Source organism: Hemitrygon akajei, chromosome 8 (assembly GCF_048418815.1).
Source record: "Hemitrygon akajei chromosome 8, sHemAka1.3, whole genome shotgun sequence".
Taxonomy (NCBI): Eukaryota; Metazoa; Chordata; class Chondrichthyes; order Myliobatiformes; family Dasyatidae; genus Hemitrygon; species Hemitrygon akajei.
The window spans coordinates 87,058,758-87,080,645 of record NC_133131.1 but is presented as its reverse complement, the minus strand read 5'-3'; the positions used below and the strand labels follow the sequence as shown (position 1 = coordinate 87,080,645).

General features: G+C 40.3%; 1 protein-coding gene across 2 annotated transcripts in view; it reads right to left on the bottom strand.

Annotated features, from left to right (window-relative positions):
• dgkb (diacylglycerol kinase, beta) overlaps positions 1-21,888 on the bottom strand; it is a 768,700-nt gene that overhangs the window by 462,031 nt on the left and 284,781 nt on the right. The window contains exons 11-12 of one of the 2 annotated variants that reach the window (XM_073054135.1): positions 13,444-13,532; positions 13,228-13,344 (exon numbers count right to left, since the gene is read on the bottom strand). In XM_073054135.1, the coding sequence (XP_072910236.1) occupies positions 13,228-13,344; positions 13,444-13,532 (206 nt within the window). The remainder of the gene's footprint in view (positions 1-13,227; positions 13,345-13,443; positions 13,533-21,888) is intronic. The other variant, XM_073054136.1, reaches the window with a different exon arrangement.

Sequence of the window (21,888 nt, the reverse complement as noted above, 5' to 3'; positions counted from 1 at the left end):
CCTTCAAGGAGGGTGAACCCGTAAAAAGCATAGAGCCCAGATGAGGTACCTCGCCAGAATGGTTCACTGAGATCTTCCACATCTTACTTCAACAGTCTGAGGTACCCACCTATGTCAAGCGGACTTCACTCATACTAGTGCCTAAGAAGAACGTGGTAACCTGCCTCAATGACTATTGTCCCGTAGCAATTATATCCACGGTAATGAAGTGTTTTGAGAGGTTAGTGAAGAAAAATACCAAGTCCTGCCTGAGAAGTAACTTGGATCTGCTACTGAAGCAATAGGTCCACAGCAGATGCCATCTCAGTGGCTCTTCATTCAACCCTGGGACATCTACCTAGCAAATATGTATACACCAGGATGCTCTGTATCAACTGCATCTCGACATTCTATACCATCACTCCCTCAAAACTAATCATAAGTTCAAGACCTTAGCCTCAATACATCCTTGTGCAATTGGATCCTTGATTTCCTCACTTGAAGACCCTAGTCAGATTGGGTTGACAATAAATATCTTCTCCACAATCTCCATCATTTTAGATCAGGGGTGTCAAACTCATTTTAGGTCACGGGCTGGATTGAGCAAAATGCAGCTTCATGCGGGCCGGATCAGTCGGACGCGTGCGAACGCAGCTTTCGTTGCCTACGTTTTCTCAGCCTGCTCTCATGTGTCTCAGTCTCTGCTATAACTACAAAGTGTTTCACTTTACAAATTCCGTTTCTTATGAAGAAGACTGCCGAGCAAGACTGCCGAATAAACACTAAAAACCCTGAAAAGCTGGTACCTGAATAAACTCAACATTAGCCATATCATACGCCATAGGCGCTTCGATTACTGGGGCCTGCTTTAATAGTAATTAGATATTATCTCGCGGGCCAAAGATAATTCCACCAGCCCGCGGGCCTTGAGTTTGACATATATGTTTTAGATGCACCACAAGGCTGTGTGCTTAGGCCCCTGCTCTGCTCACTTTGCACTTATGATTGTGTGGTTAAGCACAGCTCCCATGCCATAGTCAAGTTTGTTGATGACGCCACTGTCACAGCAATGAAAAGTGGTGATGTTATCAGCAGATAGGAGGGAGATTGAAAATTTGGCTAAGTGCTGTCATAATGTCAGTAAGAACAAGAAACTGATTATTGACATCAGAAGGAAGAAACCAAAGGTCCATGAACAGTGCACATCTACACAAAGCATTACGGAATCCATCATCAGGGACCCCCACCATCCAGGTAATGCTGTCTTCTCACTGTTGCCATTGAGAAGAAGGTGCAGGAGCCGCAGGACTCACACCACCAGGTTCAGGAACAGTTGTTACCTCTCAACCATCAGGCTCCTGAAACAATGGGGTAGGTTCACTCAACTTCATTGAAAGGTGTTATGGATTTAATGACTATGCCCACAGGAAAGTGAACCTCGGGGTTGTATATGGTGACACATATGTACATTGATAAAAAAAATTATGTTGAACTTTGAACCTTAAGTGTTAACTCTGTTTCTGTCCACAGATAATGCTAGACCTTGTGAATATTTACAGCACCTTCAGTTTCAGTGAACAATTTACGTTATACAAGCCTGCATTTTTAGAAATGATAATTATTGATTCCATCTACTTCCGGAAAACACAACCTCCCAACAAGGTACAAATCAATTGTGACGTACAAAACTTAAATTATTACATATGTGGGTCGTTCAAGACATTATCATAGAGCTGTAGAGCCCAGAAGCAGATGCTTCAACACATTTCATTGTATGCTTCGATTTACATGTGACAAATAAAACAAATCTTTATCTTTAATGCTTTGGCCCACCACACACATACAGATATTTTTGCCGATGTACATTATACCCATTCCTGTTTAGGTCCATTTCCTTCTATACTGGCCTAATTAAATTTCTGTCTACATGGTGACCCAGTATCTTCCTGCAGCTTTCAATGCTGTTCCTCACTGTTAACTACTTTGGGATTCACTATCATAAATATATTTTGAATATTTTAAATATATTTTAAATGATGGAAATTTTATTTCCTTAAAGATTTACTTTTACTACTTGAAAGATTTATGAAGAAAATCCATATGGATTACAGTAAATGCACCACATTCTTCAACACTCCTTGTTACCACCATAAAAGTTTCAATTAATTGAGTCATACTTAGTAAACTCAAGCTGATTTCTCATGATTAACCTATGTCTTTTTAAATGATGATTTATATTGTTCTTAAGAATTCTTAAAATAATTTACCCAGCAACAATATCCTGACTGGTTGATAAGTATTTGTTCAATCCTTTTCACTCTTTTCAAATATATTGGCAGTTTTTCAGTTTTCTGCATCACAACTAAAGCTAATGATAGTTATTGCTCAATATTGCCAAAAGTGCCCATAAAATCTTGCATATAAACCATATAGTTTCAACTTTTTGGCTGAAGCTTTGGGGCTTCTCTCAATCAGTTTTACCAAAGAAGGTATGAAAAGAGGTATAAAAAGTATTAGAAGAGCATTGAAACACACACACACACACACACACACACACACACACACACACACACACACACACACACACACACACACACACACACACACACACACACACACACACACACACACACACACACACACACACACACACACACACACCTTACTTTGCTCAATAATATCCAAGTTCCCTAATATTTGCAAGTTATCCTTTCAAAGTATGTATATTCTGTACAAAAGGAAATACAAAGCAAAATAGCCACATTAAGCTTCACCAAAGTCTGCAGGTTACTAAGCAACAAAATGCAGAGCCAATATGGTTGAACATGCACATCCTCTTTGTTGGAAAAAGGTTTGGAAACAAATCTCTGAATCACACACCAGGCTCACTGGCCAAGAGAAACACTGTAATTTTAAATAATTAATACTTGTCTTTAGAGTATTAATAATTATTGCCAATATTACCTCACATGAAAAATAAAGAGGTCTGTAGTCAGAAAAACAGACTCTAATTGATTCTTAAATACAGCCTGCTTTCATTAAATAACTAGGCTGAGAGAAGAGGTTTTTTTTACAAATTAGATTAAAAACAAAGTCTAAAATCAAGTGCCTGACCCCTAACAGGAGTGATAAATTTTATGCAGAAAAGTTCACTTACCACAGGTAACTTAGCAACAGGAAATTAAATCCCAAATAGGGTTAATTTACCAAGGAGTCCAAGGCCTCATTGTAGTGCAATTCAGTGGCACTGTAATCTCATACATTTGTCACACTAATTCCCAACCCCAATGGTGAGGCTACTTGTATGCTAATTAATGCTCACCAGGCAATACAACATTAAATCAACGTACCTCAATGAGCCATTGAAATTCAATGATAAATAGCAGCTCTGTAACTTGACAGCATGCAGACTTAGCAATAAAATTATCAAATTCTTACATTAAAGTAAAGCATGATGGACTGTGGGAAGTGTGCCGAGCTCTTTGGGATATGGAAGAAATCAGATGCTAATTCCAGTTTCATTAAACAGCAGGCTCTCAGTTTCATCCTTCAGTCCTGCAGTGCACTAAACTAACTTAGATTTTTTATGAGTGATGAACAAGCCAGCCAGTCATTTTGCCTGGACCCAACTTCAATTTCCATTTGGTAACTGGCACAGTAAATAACGAACTCTCAAAGAACTCAAAACGGTCGCATGCTCTTTTGAGCACCAGATGCCGTTTGGGAGAGATGATGGGCAGACATTATATAGAAAAATGACGTGGGCCTTGTGTCTTTGCAACACAGAAATAAACACTGCACTGTAAATACCACATGCCGGAATTTCTGTTGGTTGAGTGGGTCCATAGCTGCTCCACCCCAACACTAGTACTAATAAATCCAGCCACTGTGAGATCCTAATATCAGACTTTAGGCATGACATTTAGCATTTAGTAAATGCCAGTTACGAGCAAACACAAAACGTAAAGCATTTGCCTGTTTGAACAAGGATTACAACTTAATTTGAGACCAGATATGAAAATGTTCTTTTATAATGACATTCATTTCCAAAGATGAGAATTTTAAACAAGACTTTCTTCATTGTGACATTAGTTCAAGATACTTATCCGGGGTGAGGTAATACACTGTTCTGAACTACTCTTTGTTACAGAGGTTGGGTCTCTGATCAAACCCTGTCTGCTTTCCACAAAAGAGAAATACAAAAAGCTTGCTACCCAACCCTTATCTCATTTTGCTTATTTCAGATAAATACTCGCAGAAAAGTAAAGAGCAGACCGTTTCCTGCCCTGCTTAAGATTTGCGCTCAGAAGTCATGAGAGAGAAATCAACAAGGTTGAATCAACAAAGGATTCTCGACAGTTCTGGCGAGGCTTGAATGCTGTCATCTTTTATAAAGTTAAATCAAGAGACAAAGACGACAGCAGGGCTTCGCTTCCAAGTGGGCTCAATGCCTTCTATGCTCACATTCGCCATGAAAACATGGAGGAACCATCACGAACTCCCACAGCCCCCGATGAACCTATGATTTCAGTCTTTGAGGCCTACATGCAATTAGCCTTCTGGAGGGAGAACCCACTTAAAGCCCACATGGGGCACTGGCCAAGTACTAAAGATCTGTGCTGATCAACCGGCTGGAGTGTTCACTGAAATCTTCAATCTCTCAGTTTGTCAGTCAGAGGTATCCACTTGCCTCAAGTGGATTTCACATACTGGTGCCGAAGAAGAGTATAGTAACCTCCCTCAATGGCTATTATCCAGTTGCAGTTACATCCACAGTGATGAAGTGTTTTGAGAGGTTGGTAACATATCAACTTGTGCCTGAGAAGACTCGGATCCACCCCAATTTGCCTACCGGAGCAACAGGTCCACAGCAGATGTCATCTCATTGGCTCCTCACTCAACCTCTGGAATATCCAGACACCAACGATGCATGCATCAGGATGCCCTTTATCGACTACAGCTCAGCATTCAATACCATCACCCTCTCAAAATTAATCAATAACCTTCAAGACCTTGGCCTCAATACCTCCTTGTGCAATTGGATCCACAATTCCCTCACTTGGACACCAGTCAGTTCAGGTTGGCAACAATATTTTCTCCACAATCTCCATCAGCATAGGTGCAGCAAAAGGTTGTGTGCTTAAACCCCTGCACTCTTGCTTTACACTTATGACTGTGTGGCTAAGTACTGCACCAATGTCATATTCAAGTTGACTACCAACACCACTCTCTTGGCTGAATCAAAGGTGGTGAATCCGCACATAGGAGGGAGATTGAAGATCTGGTTCAGTGGTGCCACAACAACAACCTCTTACTCAATGTCAGCAAGACAAAGGAGCTGATTGTTGACTTCAGAAGGAGGAAACCAGAGGTTCATGAGCCAATCCTCATTGGAGGTTCAGAGGTGGAAAGAATCAGCAACTTTAAATTTTTCAGTGTTAACATTTCAGAGGACCTGTCCTCAGCCTAGCACGTAAGTGCGATACAGAGAAAGCACAGCAGCACCTCTACTTCCTTAGGAGTTTGCAAAGATTCAGCATGACATTTAAAACTTTGACAAACTTCTATAGATGTGTAGTGGAGAGTATACTGACTGGCTGCAGCACAGCCTGGTATGGAAACATCAGTGCCCTTGAATGGTAAATCTTACACAAATTAGTAGATACCACCCAGTCCATCACATGTAGGGCTTTCCTCACCATGGAGCACATCTACATGAAATACTGCTGCATGAAAGCAGCATCCATCTTCAGGGACCCCTCCACCCAGGTCATGCTCTCTTCTCACTGCTGCTGTCAGGAAGAAGGTTCAGGAGCCTCAGGACTCACACCACCAGGTTCAGGAACAGATATTACCCACCACTCCCCCCCCCCCCCCACCACCAACCATCAGGCTCCAGCCAAAGGGGATAACGACACTCAACTTCACTTACCACATCATTGAAATATTCCTACAACCTATAGTCTCACTTTCAAAGACTCTTCATTACATGTGCTCAAAAGTTTTTGCTTATTTATTTATTTATTTATTTATTTGTTATTACTATTGCTTTCTCACTGAATTTGCACAGTTTTTGTCTTTTGCACACTGAATACCTACGATAGTGTGATCTTTCATTGATTTGATTATTGTTATTATTCTATTGTTGATTTACTGAGAATGCCCACAAAGAAATGAATCTCAGAGTCATATTTGGTGACATATACAGTATGTACTTTGATAATAAATTTACTTTTAACTTTGAACTTTGAGAGGAGAATCAATTTTAAAATAGGCTGCCTTTCAGTCCAATCGTCTTTCTGATGGTCTAATGCTTTGTCTTTAATTATCATATAACTCCCACTGCTGGCAGGATTTCTGACTTGGACCTCCTGGCTTCACCAGCTTTCTGTTTGCACCATCGTGCTGATCATTCTTTGCGTCTGAAAACTTATTTCTTGACCACTGATGATAGCCAAAACAAACTTCACCTAACATCCACACACAGACATTTTTCAGAAGTGAATTTGACAAAGAAGTAACAGAAAAAGTCGTTCAGTCCTTTGAGTCTGCTCTACCATTCAACAACACAATGTTCTTCCTCCATCCCCATATTCCTTAATTCTTTTGATATCCAGAAATCTATAGATCCAATTCAAAAAAAAGATTCACCACCATGTGAGTGAGGAATTTTGTTCTGGCTTCAATCCGAGACAAACAACCCCTTAGTTGAACCTGGGAACTCAAAGGTTTTGACTCACCTGCCAGGGGAATACCCTTCATAACACCTAATGTGTCAAGGCTGCTTATGAATTTTGATTCTTTCAACGGGGTCACCTTTCATTCTTCTGAACTCTGAAGAATACAGACTAACGTTTCTTGACTTTAACTAATACAGAAATCATGCCATCCCGAGAACAATTTTGATAAATCTTTGCTGCACTCCTACTATAGCAAAAAAAAATCTATCTTTTTTTTAAGCAAAACTCTACTCTATACTCCAGTTGCATTCTGAACTGGCAGCGTCCCCTTCTGAGGAAACAGGCATTATGTGGAATGCTACCAATATTCTTAATCAGGATAGGAAAAGCAGTTCCAAAACAAGGCATAATTCAAGAATGTTAAGTATATTCAAGGCTGAGATTGATAGCTTTTTAGGACACTATGGGGTTTGCATGGGAAAGCAAATTTATTTACAATATTACTCTAAAGAAACTTAATGCTCCTTTGAGACCTGACCTCCTATTTCACAGATGATTTTATAAACCCACAAGTGTGGACTTTCCTTTCGGGTTGAGGACAATGTATACGACAATGACATTTTCTGCAATTGATTGTAAAGCACCAAATGAAGCCAAATCACTGGAACTTAAGTCGAAAATCAGGGAGTTAAAAAGGCCCTTGGTAAGTAGCATTAAAGATAATTCCAAGGCATTTCATACATATTATAAAAACAGAGAAGAGGGTGAAACTACTGAAGGACAAAGGACAGAATTTATGGCTGGAGCTGGGGGAAATGGGAAAAGCACTAAATGATTACTTCATCTCGGTATTTGTCAAGGGGGAGGTCATGGAGTATAGAAAGCACAGTGAGCAGAACGTTGATATTCTTGGGCATGATAGTATCAATAAGTAGGAAGTGTTGTTTTCTGAAGAACTTTGAGGTAGATAAGTGAACAAGACCTGAAGGGATCTATCCCGGGTGATTGAAAGATTGCTAGAGCCTTGACAAGAATCTACATATCCTCATTAGCCACTGGTGAGCTCCCAGAGAATAGGAAAATAGCCAATATTGCTTTTCCATTTAAGAAGGGCAGTAGAACCAGGAAATTGCTCCATACTGTTGCACTGATGTATTGGTGTCCCCCATCACTGAGAATGGGAAAATTTGTGAACCCTACTTCTAAGTGGGTTGTTAAATTCTTCACCACTATTTATAACTGGATGTAACAGAGATTAGACTCAGATAAGGTTCATGGGATTAATTGCTGGAATAAGTGATTATCTAATGAGGACAGGATGAACATATATTTTCTGGATTGAGTGGAAGAGTGACAAGGGACCATTGAAATATATAAAATCCTAACAGGTTGGATGTGAAGAAGCTATTTCAAAGAATGCAGGAAACCGAGTACCTGAATATGTTTAAGATTTGGTTAGACAGGTACAGTAGTTAATGAGCAAGAGGATAAAAGGTTACCATGGGTAAACAGGAATGCTGAGTGATGCTTAGGTTATAGTCACTTCAGCCACAATCTTATTAAATGTTGGAGCAGACTTAAAAAATAAAGTGACCTATTCCTGCTCATAATTCGCTAATACTGAGTGTATTAAATGATTATGCTTGTTACCAAACTGAAACTATGCATGGTGCCAATGTCTAAGAACTAAAATTGATTTTGCTATGCAAAAAAATAATAGCTGGTCAGATGTAATGAATGGTAAAACTTAAATAGATGGACACTAAACTCTAAATTAGGAACAATCTTGATTTAATAAAGATTCATAATCTGTTCCATTTATTAAGTATCCCATTTATACAGGTGATCAATCAGCAACAAAAGGAAGTATTTTTGACACAAGAACTAGATCATGGTATGAAAACATATTGAAATTATTATGCTACAGATGATCATGTCTTCATTATACTATAAAGAGAGCCACGTGTGCAGCTCTGAAGGTGGAGAATGTCATAAATGCTATGCATGAGACATTATTTCCTTTAGTTCAGATTCACAGAATCCTAGCATCGTTAGCTTCAAAATTACCCTGAGATGGGCAAAAGCCAATGGCCAAAAGTAATCTGGAGGAACTGCCTGCCATCTTTACCCACATTGCAACTTCACATTGAGATTACACTTTAATTTAAGAAGATGCTTGGAGGTGGTTATACTTCCTCAAGAGGAAGATGAGTGATGAAGGGACTAAAATATTTAGTTTGGTTTTGGCCAGAAAAGTCAATTGTACTTTTTTCCATAGATGCTGCCTGGCCTGCTGAGTTCCTCCAGCATTTTGTGTGTGTTGCTTGGATTTCCAGCATCTGCAAATTTTCTCTTGTTTGTGATTAGAGTAGGCACAAAATTAATTCAACCAAACTTTAGTATTGTCATCTACACAATCATCATTTTCCTGCTTAACAGTGATGACCCCAACCTGATTAATCCAATCTCCTTGGTCATGGAACCAGAGAATACTACAGTACAGATACAGACCCTTCAGCCCTCTCAGTCTATTCTGACCCAAGATTATAATTAGTCCCATTTACGTGCACCTAGACCATATTTCACTGAAAATATTTCATCCCCATATCTATCCAATGTCTCTTAAATGTTACAATTAAATCCACATCTTTCACTTCAACTGGCAGCTTGTTCCACAATCGCATTGCCACTAAGTGAAGTAGTACCCTTTCATATTCTTTTTGAGTATTTCATCCTTCACCCCAAACCTATGGCCTCTAGTGCTATTCCCACCCAACCTGAGGGGAAACACATGCCTGCATTCACCCTATCAACACCCCTCATAATTTTGTATAGCTCTGTAAGATCTCCTCTCTTTCACATGTGCTCCAAGGAATAAGGTCCTAACCTATTCAATCTTTTGTCATAACTCAATGTTCTCAAATCCTGACAACATCCTTGTAAATTTTCTCAGCACTTCTTCAAGCTTATTGATATCTTTCCTGTTGACAGGTGACCAGAACTGTAGGCCATACTCCAAATCCAGCCTCCAATATCTTGTACAATGTCAACATTACATCTCAACTCCCTTACTCAGTGCCCTTATTAATGAAAGCCAATGTGCTGAAGGTTCTCTATACTACCCTATCTACCTGCAATGCCATTTTCAAGGAAATGGAGATCAGTATTCCCAGGTCCCTTTATTCTACCCACACCTTAGAGCCCTACCTATTAACCATGTAAGTCTTACCCTAGTTTGTCCTCCCAAAGTGCAATACCTCACACTTCTCTGCATTAAATTCCAGCTGCCTTTTTTTTAAAAAGCACTTTTTCCCAGTTGGTCCAGGTCCCACTGCAAATGTTGATAGCCTTCCTGGCTCTTGAGTAGAAACAGGTTTAGTATCACTGGCATACATCGTGAAACAATGCCCTGAATCCTGGGGCCATTCGCAAACTGGCTGATCCAGATGATAAGCAAAACAGGCCCAGCCTAATTCTTGCAGCACACCACTAGTTACAAGCTTCTAGTCAGAGAGACAACCATCTATGTACTACTACATTCTGGCTCTCCCATTAAGACAACATCAGATCTAACTGGCTACATCATCCTCAATGCCAAGTGATTGAAACTTCTGGAGCAACCTCCCATGTGGGACTTCATCAAAGACCTTGCTGAAGTCCATGATGACAACATCTGTTGCCTTTCCTTCATCAACCTTCCTGGTAACCTCTTCAAAATACTCTTATAAGATTGGTTAGATATGACATATCACACACAAAGTAATGTTGACTATCCCTAACCAGCCCAGTCTATCCAAATGCTTATTTAGCAAGTCCCTTAGAACACCTTCCAATAATTTATGCACAGTTGGCAGCTGCTTCACAGGCCTATAATTTCCCGGTTTATTTTCAGAACTTTTCTTGAACAACGGAACAAAATTAGCTATCCTTAAGTCCTCCAGCACTTCACCCATATGTAAGTACATTTTAAATATCTGTCAGGACCCCTGCAATTTCTGTATTAGCCTCCCAAAATATCCGAGGTGACACCTCATCAGTACTAGGAAGTTAACTATCCTAATCCACCTTGAAACAAACAGCACCTCCTTCTCTGTAAAGTGGATCTGATCTATGACACCACTAATCTTTTGCCTCAGCTCTATAACCTCTGTGTCTATCTCCCCAATGAATACACAGATGCAAAAATTCATTTACAAACTCCCCTTTTTCTTTCTGCTCCATGCTAGATAACCACGCTAATCTTCAGAAGGACAAATTTTATGCCTTTTGCTCTTACTATATCCAAGATATCCTTGGAATACTCCTTAACCTTTTATTGCCAGACCAACATCATGTCTACTTCCAGCCTGCATGCTTTCCCTTTTAACTGATCTCTTGCATTTTTTATACTCATCAGACATTTCATTTGATCTTAACAGCCAATACATGATATGCACCACTTTCTTGCAGCCTTTTAGTTTTGTGAGAATATTATCTGAATATTGAAGATGACAACTTCATCTCTTCTCCAACGTGTGTGCATGCATCCACTTCTGGATCAAGGTTGTAAAGTGATCAGTAATTGAGACATTCTTGCAGAACATGAACTAAGCTTCAATGAGCAAATTATTATCGTGTGTCACTATTGATTACGTCTCCATCACTCTGGTAATGATTAGAAGGAATCTAATAAAGCAGAACTGGCTGAATTAGATCAGTCTTGCATTTTTGTAAATTGAACATATGTGGCGAATTGTCAGCTAGCTAATGACTTCAGTCCTGCATGAGAAATTCCTGCAAACAGGTCTGCCAAATATTTGTACACGGATCTTTAGCATTCTATTTGTAGTATTAACTAGCACCAAAACTCTTATATTTGGTGGATTCTGCCACCTTATCATTTGTAGAGTGAATTAACAAGCAACAAACAATCAGCAGGAGGAACTCAATAGGTCAAGCAGCATCTGTGGAGGAAAGGAATTGTAACATTTTGGGTCAAAACTTGTAAAAGGACTGAGTGAATTAAATTGGCTAGCCCATGGGAAAGTGGATCCTTCGGGAAATATTGAGGAAACATATACTGTGCACATTCAGCAAAGAACACTGACCACCACTGAAATTGAGACCTATCGTCTGTACAGACAATCTAGCCTTCAACGTGGTTGGAATGGAAATATCAAAATGTTCATCTCCTTGTCCACCGCCATTTTCAACACAGAGCTTTACCTTGATATCTACTCTGTTCCTGTGAAGCACTGTTCTCTGTTCTCTGCTTCCAGTTTTAAAATTACACCATCAGAGTAATGAAACTTGTGTTTAGCACTAATAGGCTGAATGTTGGAATTTAATGCACATAATTATGCACAAATTATTTCTGCACCATCTCCACAGGAATATATTCATTGTTTGCTCTCATGCTAGTGTTGCAAATGTATTTTGCTTAAAGGTTGATCTGTACTAACCTACCCACAACTTGATACTTGTTGGGTGATGCAAGGTGGGGGGGAGGGGGTGTTCTGTCAGTTCTACAAACATAGCTTCATATTTCGAGAAATAATTACTCTGGCTCATTTGTCTCCCTTATTCTCCTCTTTCACTCAAAGCTGATAAATACGTACACTGATGTTAACTTGCTCTGTTCAGCTTTGAGTGAAAGAGGAGAATCATCAGGGTGTTAGGCAACTCCAGTGGTTATTCAGCATTCTGTTGAGTGTGCTACCCTCATGCAACTGCCAGCATTTAGTCACTGACTAAACTCCCAGAGCAGATTGGCTGCTTATTCTCATGATATTGGAATGTATATAATACAGAATACAAATAAATTATACAACAGATAAAGATGAAAGAAGCATTTAGATCGCATGACAGAGTGAAAAAGAAAACAGAGAACCTATTTGGGATCAGTATTCATAAACTAGATAGATATGTTCATTATTAAAAACATGCTGCAAAATTACCTTCCCAATACAGGGGAGATATTTAGTATTTACAAGTAATAAATTCACAACTTACTTGAGCAAACATAATATTATGATTCACAGCAACTAAAATTGACTTTTTTTCATATCTGAAGCATAATATTAAACTATAGTCATCATTTCATTCCACAATATCAATAAGACAGTAGTCTCATTTAGTGGAAATTACATCGACAGTAGTTCAAATTAGTTCTGATTGAATTAACATGGATAGCTACTTTAAACCGTGTTCCACAATATTGGTATCAAATAGATTTAAATGCATGAAAATCCTCTTCCGATATTGTAGCAAAGTCATTAACATTGCTTAAACAAGTGGAGCTATTTGCTATCAGCATTGCATGATTCAGTTTTAACTAACATATATAGCCACGTCAAAGCAGAATTAAATTTGTATGTGGTAGCAAATTTGCTTCCAAATCAGAATTTGAATTAATTATATGACATTATATTACATAACATTACAGAGTACAATGCTGCAATATGAGATTTTGCTGCGTATTCACATTCAAAATAGGGCAACCTAGAAAGGAAGTTTCTCTGTTGGGATGTCCTTTATAAGTATGGCTAGCATTCAATATCTGCGGATTGCTACAGCTGCAAATACTTACAGTGATTTGACACCATACACAATGAAGGCCTGTAAGACCCTGATAACACTTGATGGTTTTATGGCATTTGTTACATTTCTTTGGACAGTTTCCTTCCACCCAGAAGTGATGCATTACCTAAAGGAAGCAAATATGTACTGTAATTTGTTTAGAAAATACATTTGGTCTATAATGTAAATCCAATGCAATTCACAGATAAGTAAAAGGGCAGCTCACAGTTGCATTCTTTTTTGACTTGACATAGGTGTTGATGCAGGAGGGAAGAGCTCTGGACACACAGCGTTCATGTACAGTGTACTTGCAGACTACAAAATTAAAAACATAGGTCAATAAAATTAACATGACCTTTCAAACGTAAGGCAAGACAATTAAAAGTGCCATCATATTTTCATTATATAATTGACATCTAATCTCTGTCAGTGCCCGAAGAGAAAATATTAAGCATGGATGTTTACTTCCAGTGCACTTCAGAAAGAATCTTTAGCTAATATGTTGCTATTAATATTTACAGCTGAAAAAAGTAGAAAGGAGTCATCATTTAACTAGCTTGAATCCACCCACCATTCAGCATCTCCTGACTGATCTATTACCGAACTCTATTTGTTTGCTTTGTTTCTATTTACCTTAAAATGCTCCTGACTGGTAAAAATTTAATGACCTGTTTTTTACTAAATGTTTTTTAATATCTATTATCTTAATTATATCAGACTTCATAGAAAGAAACATTTCTTAGTTTCTCTTTTGAATGGTTCAGCTTTAATTTCACAATGACCAAGATTTGCGAACAAACAGTGAAGGCTTCAGCAATCATCGTCTCAATTCTGTTTAAAATCCCAGCTTCTCAATCAAAGAAGAGGCCTTTACACATTAAATGTCAGGGAATATAACCCTGGTTTATACATTGGCTAGCATAGTATATCAATAGAATGCTGACAGGACTCTATTGAATAGGAGTTGTACGCCTTCCAGTAACAAATCATTTCTAAGCTATGCTCTCTAAAAGTGTACAATATTCCAAGAACAACCTTTAAATTTTACTATTTTATAATTAAAGAAAAAAAAATCCTCCCATTTTACATTCAGGTCCTCCAGATTTTATTCCTCTAGATATCATTCCATCAGACTTAGTGTACACAGAGTTTTAAATCTTCGTACTTCTTCTATCTTATATTTTTATACCATTTAAAACATACTCAGTTCTATTCCTTTTTTGGTTCAAAATGGATGACTTCATAGTTACATGCACTAAAATTTATCAACCACAACTTTGCCTGTTAGCCATAAATCAATGTCGCTTTATAATTCAATGCTCCCATCTGTGCTATTTACTGTGTCACCAATCTGTGTCATTGCAAACTTGAATTTATGGGCCACTATTGTTTTTTTTTCAAAGCCATTAATAAATATTGAGAACTGTTGAAGCCACAGATTCCAATTATGCTCTGGGTACCACTGATTCATCATCATTATGATGTGCTGTGTCGTAAGACATCAGTAATCATGGTCTCATGACGATTGCTCTTGGCAAATTTTTTTTACAGGAGTGGTTTGCCATTGCTGCCTTCTGAGCAGTGTCTTTACTTTACAAGATGTGTGACCCCAGCCATTATCAATACTCTTCAGAGATTGTCTGACTGGCATCAGTGGTCACAGAACCAAGATATGTGATTTGCACCAGCTGCTCCCATAGTTTCGTGTGACCACAATCGGGGGGCTTTACAGATACTACACCTTGCCCAAGGGTGACTATTTTAATTCCCTCTCTTTTTGTACATAGCTGGCCACTGGTGTCATGGCATCCTCACCAGAATTCGCACCCGGGTTCGTATCAGGCCGGCCGGCGCCTTGCACATGCTGAGTTGAGCGTCGAGCTAGCAACTCAGCCTTGTAAAAACAGACCAAAACACTAAAGAAACAGCTAGATTGCCACAAGGCATGGAAAGGAACAACAACTTCTTGTACATAAATAAATCACATTCAAGGTTTCCAAAAAAGGAAAACCTCAGAATTGAGAGGTTTTTAAAATTTTAAGAATAAAACATGTTATTTTCTTGCCTACATCTTTAACCTGTACTGAAACCCCATGAATTTCCCATTATTGAAATGATAGTAATTTCTCAATGCTCAAAACCACTCACAACAATGTTAGTTAACTTCAGTTTTTGATTTATTAGTTCCTTTGAAATGCCGATTAAACTATCTATTTACTGCAATATGAAAAATAGCAATTATTCAACAGGTCTTTATTTTCATTTGCAGTACTTCAGCATCTGCTGACACTTTTCTGACATTCACCAGAGTAATCACATGATCACTTAATTTTCTCCACATGTATATATAGTTTTGATAATGTTATTCAGATTTACTACTTAGAAACTCACTAGAGAAAAACTGAATGAAAATGTGCTCACTACACTACCAGAGGAATCAGCCAGATGAGGCACATCAAGCATAAAAATAAGACAGCAATACACACAAAATACTGAAGGAAAGGAACTCAACAGGCCAGGCAGCATCTATGGAAAAGAGTAAACTGTTTTCCTTTTTCGGGCCAAGACCTTTCTTTAGAACCCTTAATCAAATAAGAGAGATTTATTTTAAATAGTGAATGAAAATATTCCAGGCTTTACCAGTTGGTCAAATCAATTAACCAAATATGGGTATAATAATGAGGGTAAATTGGTCCAGTGAAATTACTTTTTAAAAAATTGCTCAGGTATAATTTGCACTCTGTCATAAAATATCACCCAGAAATAACAAGAGAATGAAAATGATGTGCCGGAGGATTGGCGTATTGCTCATGTGGTTCCATTGTTTAAAAAGGGTTCTAGAAGTAAGCCTGGCAATTATAGACCTGTCAGTTTGACATCAGTGGTGGGTAAATTAATGGAAAGTATTCTTAGAGATAGTATTTATAATTATCTGGATAGACAGGATCTGATTAGGAGTAGCCAGCATGGATTTGTGCGTGGAAGGTCATGTTTGACAAACCTTATTGAATTTTTTGAAGTAGTTACGAGGAAAGTTGACGAGGGTAAGGCAGTGGATGTAGTCTATATGGACTTCAGCAAGGCCTTTGACAAAGTTCCACATGGAAGGTTAGTTAAGAAGGTTCAGTCGTTAGGTATTAATGCTGGAGTAATAAAATGGATTCAACAGTGGCTAGATGGGAGATGCCAGAGAGTAGTGGTGGATAATTGTTTATCGGGATGGAGGCCGGTGACTAGCGGGGTGCCTCAGGGATCTGTTTTGGGCCCAATGGTGTTTGTAATATACATAAATGATCTGGATGATGGGGTGGTAAATTGGATTAGTAAGTATGCTGATGATACTAAGGTAGGAGGTGTTGTGGATACTGAGGTGGGTTTTCAAAGCTTGCAGGGAGATTTATGCCGGTTAGAAGAATGGGCTGAACGTTGGCAGATGGAGTTTAATGCTGAGAAGTGTGAGGTTCTACATTTTGGCAGGAATAATCCAAATAGAACATACAGGGTAAATGGTAGGGCATTAAGGAATGCAGTGGAACAGAGAGATCTAGGAATAACAGTGCATAGTTCCCTGAAGGTGGAGTCTCATGTAGATAGGGTGGTGAAGAAGGCTTTTGGAACGCTGGCCTTTATAAATCAGAGCATTGAGTACAGAAGTTGGGATGTAATGTTAAAATTGTACAAGGCATTGGTAAGGCCAAATTTGGAATATTGTGTACAGTTCTGGTCACCGAATTATAGGAAAGATATCAATAAATTAGAGAGAGTGCAGAGACGATTTAATAGGATGTTACCTGGGTTTCAGCACTTAAGTTACAGAGAAAGGTTGAACAAGTTAGGTCTCTATTCATTGGAGCGTAGAAGGTTGAGGGGGGATTTGATCGAGGTATTTAAAATGTTGAGAGGGATAGATAGAGTTGACGTGAATAGGCTGTTTCCATTGAGAGTAGGGGAGATTCAAACGAGAGGACATGATTTGAGAGTTAGGGGGCAAAAGTTTAAGGGGAACACGAGGGGGTATTTCTTTACTCAGAGAGTGATAGCTGTGTGGAATGAGCTTCCTGTAGAAGTAGTAGAGGCCAGTTCAGTTGAGTCATTTAAGGTAAAATTGGATAGGTATATGGACAGGAAAGGAGTGGAGGGTTATGGGCTGAGTGCAGGTAGGTGGGACTAGGTGAGATTAAGAGTTCGGCACGGACTAGGAGTGCCGGAATGGCCTGTTTCCGTGCTGTGATTGTTATATGGTTATATGGTTATATATAAAGAATCACTCTTCAGCACAGGCAATCTGAATTTTCAAAAGTGTGTGATAAGAAATTAACTACATTCTGATTTAAACTTCATTCCAGTTTATGCAATTCAGGTAAGTTGGATTCTTTACTCTTCAAAATAATTTTCTCTCATACAGGCTGTAACATAATAAAAAATGACTAAATATAAAATACAGTAGTCTATTAATTTATTTACAAGCTATCATACATTTGATCTGAGGCATATTATAGCCGACTTCTAATGAAGATTCTACATTTATAATTTCAAAATATTTTTGCTTATGTACAATTTGTCTGCATTATTTAGATTGTTTAATTAAAATGATGCTTTGGTCAGTTTTTAGTGCATGTGATGTGTTGTATATTAAATCTTGTAAAAATATTAGATGGAAGTCTAAATAATTCCAAGTGACACTAACTCTTTCTAAGCTCGCAGCGTGTAAGGTGTCTATACAAGTTAAACACTGTAGGTTTGTTAAATGTTTGCTAACAGCAGCTGGATTATTTTTGTTCTCAGGCACTAGTACTGGAGAGTTTAACATCGGTAGCTGAGCGAAGGGCGCTGAGTAGGCTACGGTCAATTATGGATAACTCCGAACATCCTCTACATAGCACCATCCAGAGACAGAGAAGCAGTTTCAGTGACAGGTTACTATCGATGCAATGCTCCTCAGACAGGATGAAGAGGTCAATACTCCCCAATGCCATTCGGCTTTACAATTCTACCGCCAGGACTTAAGAACTTTTTAAAAGCTATTATTAATGCTTTTTGAGATAGTGATTTAGATGCATATCATATTTTTTTACTGAGTTAAGTATTGTATGTAATTAGTTTTGCTACAACAAGTGTATGGGACATTGGAAAAAAAAGTTGAATTTCCCCATGGGGATGAATAAAGTATCTATCTATCTATCTATCTAGTGGCATGAGAACAAAAGACCAAAGAGTTCGTCTGTCTCTGTGTGTCTCTTGATGCTTGTGGATTGCATCCCTGCTCATTGAGGCACCTTTCACTCAGTTCATCCAGACCGAGGGATCACCATCAGTGTCCAGGGCTGACCCAGGGTATTTTCATGTGTCGGAATTTGGAGTTCCCCGACGGCAACTTTTTTTTTGATATCCCAAGGACGCAGCCTAGAAGATGAGCGTGGCTCTGAGGCTGCAATGCTTTGTGACCCTGTGGATGAACTGACTATAGGCCGGTGCCACCAACCGAAGAGTTGCAGGAGAAAGCAGAATGTTGTGAACAGAGGTCTCTGTTGGAGGTGTCGGGCAAATTGGCACAATGCTCTCTCTCCTTTGTTGCTGGGAGAGATTTTGTTGCCGATTCTCGAGTTGGGAGAACTTGGAAAAAAAATGCGACGTGGCAGACTTGAACACTGTAAATCAGAGATGGTTTTTTTGGACTTGTTAGTCTCCCCTCTCACTGTGTGACAGCCTTCTATCTCTTTATTAGGGAGGGAGGGAGAGACTGAAGTATGTTGAATTGTCAGGTGAATGATTAGATTTTGTTGTACTGCAGATCATGGTCTTTATTAGGGGCTTTGCTTGGTGGGTGGAGGGTGCTGAGACTTTTTTGCTGCAATAAGTGGGGGAGAGGAAGGTCATTGCTTTGCTGCTACTTGTGTGTGGGAGTGGGGAACAGCAGGGCTTTTGGGTTCTAATGCTTTTACTGTCACTCATTCTTTGGGGCACCCTTCTGTTTCCATGGATGTCTGTGAAGAACAAGAATTTCTGGTTGCATAACGTATACATTCTCTGATAGTAAATGGAACAATTGAACTATTGAACAGTGACAATCAAGTTCCCTGATGACAGCAACAATCAAGTGGAGACTAAAAATCATAAGCCCTGACATTTCTGTGAAAATCTTTGTAACTTACTATGTAGTATTTAGAGAGGTTTATTTCTGCTTTCCATTTTATGATAATAAATTAGGCTAAAGTTACTTTGTTCTGCTTGTACGCTTACTAACACATCTCCTGGACGTTTGAATAGTTTGGGTCTTTTGGTTCTGATTGAACCAGCCCATTACAGTGCAATAAAAAATTCAGATCAGGCAGTATCTGTGCAGGCAGAGGGATGGTTGACATTTCAGCACTGTACAAGGACTGGGAGAGTCAAGGAAAGATAGTTATTATAAAGATGCAAAATGGAAGGGTGAGAGAGGAGTCGGGAGGTGAGAGATGGGTCCAGGAAAGGTGGGTGCTGATGGGAGGTAGGTGGGGATCGGAGAGGTGGAGCTGAGACACAAGGACTGGTGTGTGAAGGGTAGAGCCAGATAGAGCGGGGGGGGGGGGGGGGAAGGAAAGGTGGAGGTAGAGGCAGAAGCAGAGAGGAGATGGTAAGTAGAGATACGAGAGGCTGCAGATCTGATAAGTAAGGAAGGTGATGTATTGCCAGATAAGGCAGGGGTGATGGACAGATGGAAGCATTTGGGAAAACGGCTAGGAGTCTCAGTTGGCTAAGTATCTGGGTGATAGGGAGATAGAACCACATGGGGGAGGGGAATAAATCTGGATAGTGGGCAGTGAGGGGATGATGGGAGCACAGGTTGGAGAAAGGGAGGTAAAAGAACGGGAATGGATCAGGAGAGAGCAAGGAACATGAGGGTGGGGGTGCGCAACTGAAATTCAGTGTTCATTCCAATCGTTTGTACACTGCTCAGGCAGAATATGGGGTGCTGTCCTTCCAGGACTCTTTCAGGTAGTAGAGAAAGTTGAGGATGGTCAGGATGGTGTGGGAATGGGAAAAGGGAACTGAAATGGCATGCAGCCAGGGACTTTGGATAGCCATTGTGCTTTGCAAAATAGTTGCCCAACGTTTTGGTCAGGTTGATGTAAACGAGACGACACTGAAATTTCAAAATAGATCAGGCAAGGTAGGAGGATGTTAATCTTTGCCTGACTGGAAGGGTTGTTTAGTGGTGAGGGAGGTGTAGGGACATGGATTTCATCTCCAACAGTCACAAGGAAAGAGTCAAAGCATGAAGAGATGGGGGTGGGGAAGGATGGCAGAGAAAGTCATTGCTGTAGAGCCCAGAGAGGGGTGGGAAGGGAAGATGTGACCAATGTTGGCAAAATGTTGCAACTGACAAAAAAAGATTAAGGAAACAGAGGATGAGAGGGTGAGAGGTGAGAATCAAGGGAACTCCAACTCTGTTCTGTCTGTGAGGCAGGAGTAGGACGAGGGTGCTCAGAGGTGGAGAAAGAGAGAAAGGGAAGGGTAAAGGAGGGGGAGAGAGAAAATGGGGAGAATGAGCGAAAGGACGACTGAAAGACATATGTGAGAGAGTGAGAGAAGGGAAAGAGAGAAAAGAGAGGTAAAGGGGAAAGTGAGAGACAGTGAGAGAAAGGGGTGAAAGGGCAGAGAAAGAGGAGAATGAAATGTTGTAGAGGAGGGCAAGGGGTGGAGAGGAAGAGGAGGAGGTCAGTACACATGGTGGGCAGGGGTGATGAGTCCAGAGGAGGCAATTGCACAGTAGGGAAAAGATTGGTGGGGCGGTACAGAGAGGGTGGGGAGGGGCAGAGAGTGCAGGGAGGGACAGAGAGCGCAGGGGGCAGAGTACGGGGGACAGAGAGTGTGGGGGGGGGGGGCAAAGAGCACCAGATGGGCAGAGAGTACCGGGGACAGACGATGTGGTCGGTGGGCCTGAGTGCACAGTGGGGCATTGAGGGCTGGAAAGAGGGACGGAGGGTGAGGCAGGGAGGGGGGGGGAGAGAGAGAGATGGGGAGAGGAAGAAATGGGGGAGAGAGAGATGGTGGAGAAAGATAGGGAATGAGATGGGAGAGAGAAACGGTGAGAGGGAAGAGATGAGGGAACTGGAGAAGGGATGGAGAGCAAAAGGAGTGGAAAAGTGGGGAGAACGAGAAGGGTAAATAGGAGAGGTGTGGCAAGAGAGATAGCAAGCAAAGGGTGATGAAAGAGGGGTGGAGTGAGTGAGGGGTGGAATGTGAAAGGGAGGAATGAGAGGGGGCAGGAGTGAGAAAGGAGGAGCGGGAGACGGACAGAATGGTAGAGGGGAGGAGTGTGAGAGGGGAGGAAAGAGAGATGGGAGAGTGAGAGAGGGGATGAGTTGGGGAGAATGATGAGATGAGAGAAACGGCGAGAGATGGGGAGAGAGAGTGGTAGAGAAAGGGTGATAAAAAAGCAGGGAGCAAGAGCAGTGGGTGTTGAGAGAGGCAGGGAGGGACAAGGGGAGTCATACGAGGGGACAAATGCTAATGAGACGGGGAGGAGTGAGAGATCAGGAGAGACGGGGAGAAAGAAGGGGGAAGGGGATATGGGATTGTGGGGGAGAGATGGGAAGGAGAGAGAGTGGCAGGGAGATACAGGGGTAGTGACAGACAGGGAGAGGAATGGGGAAGATGGGAGGAAATACAAGGTGGGATAGCGGTAGGG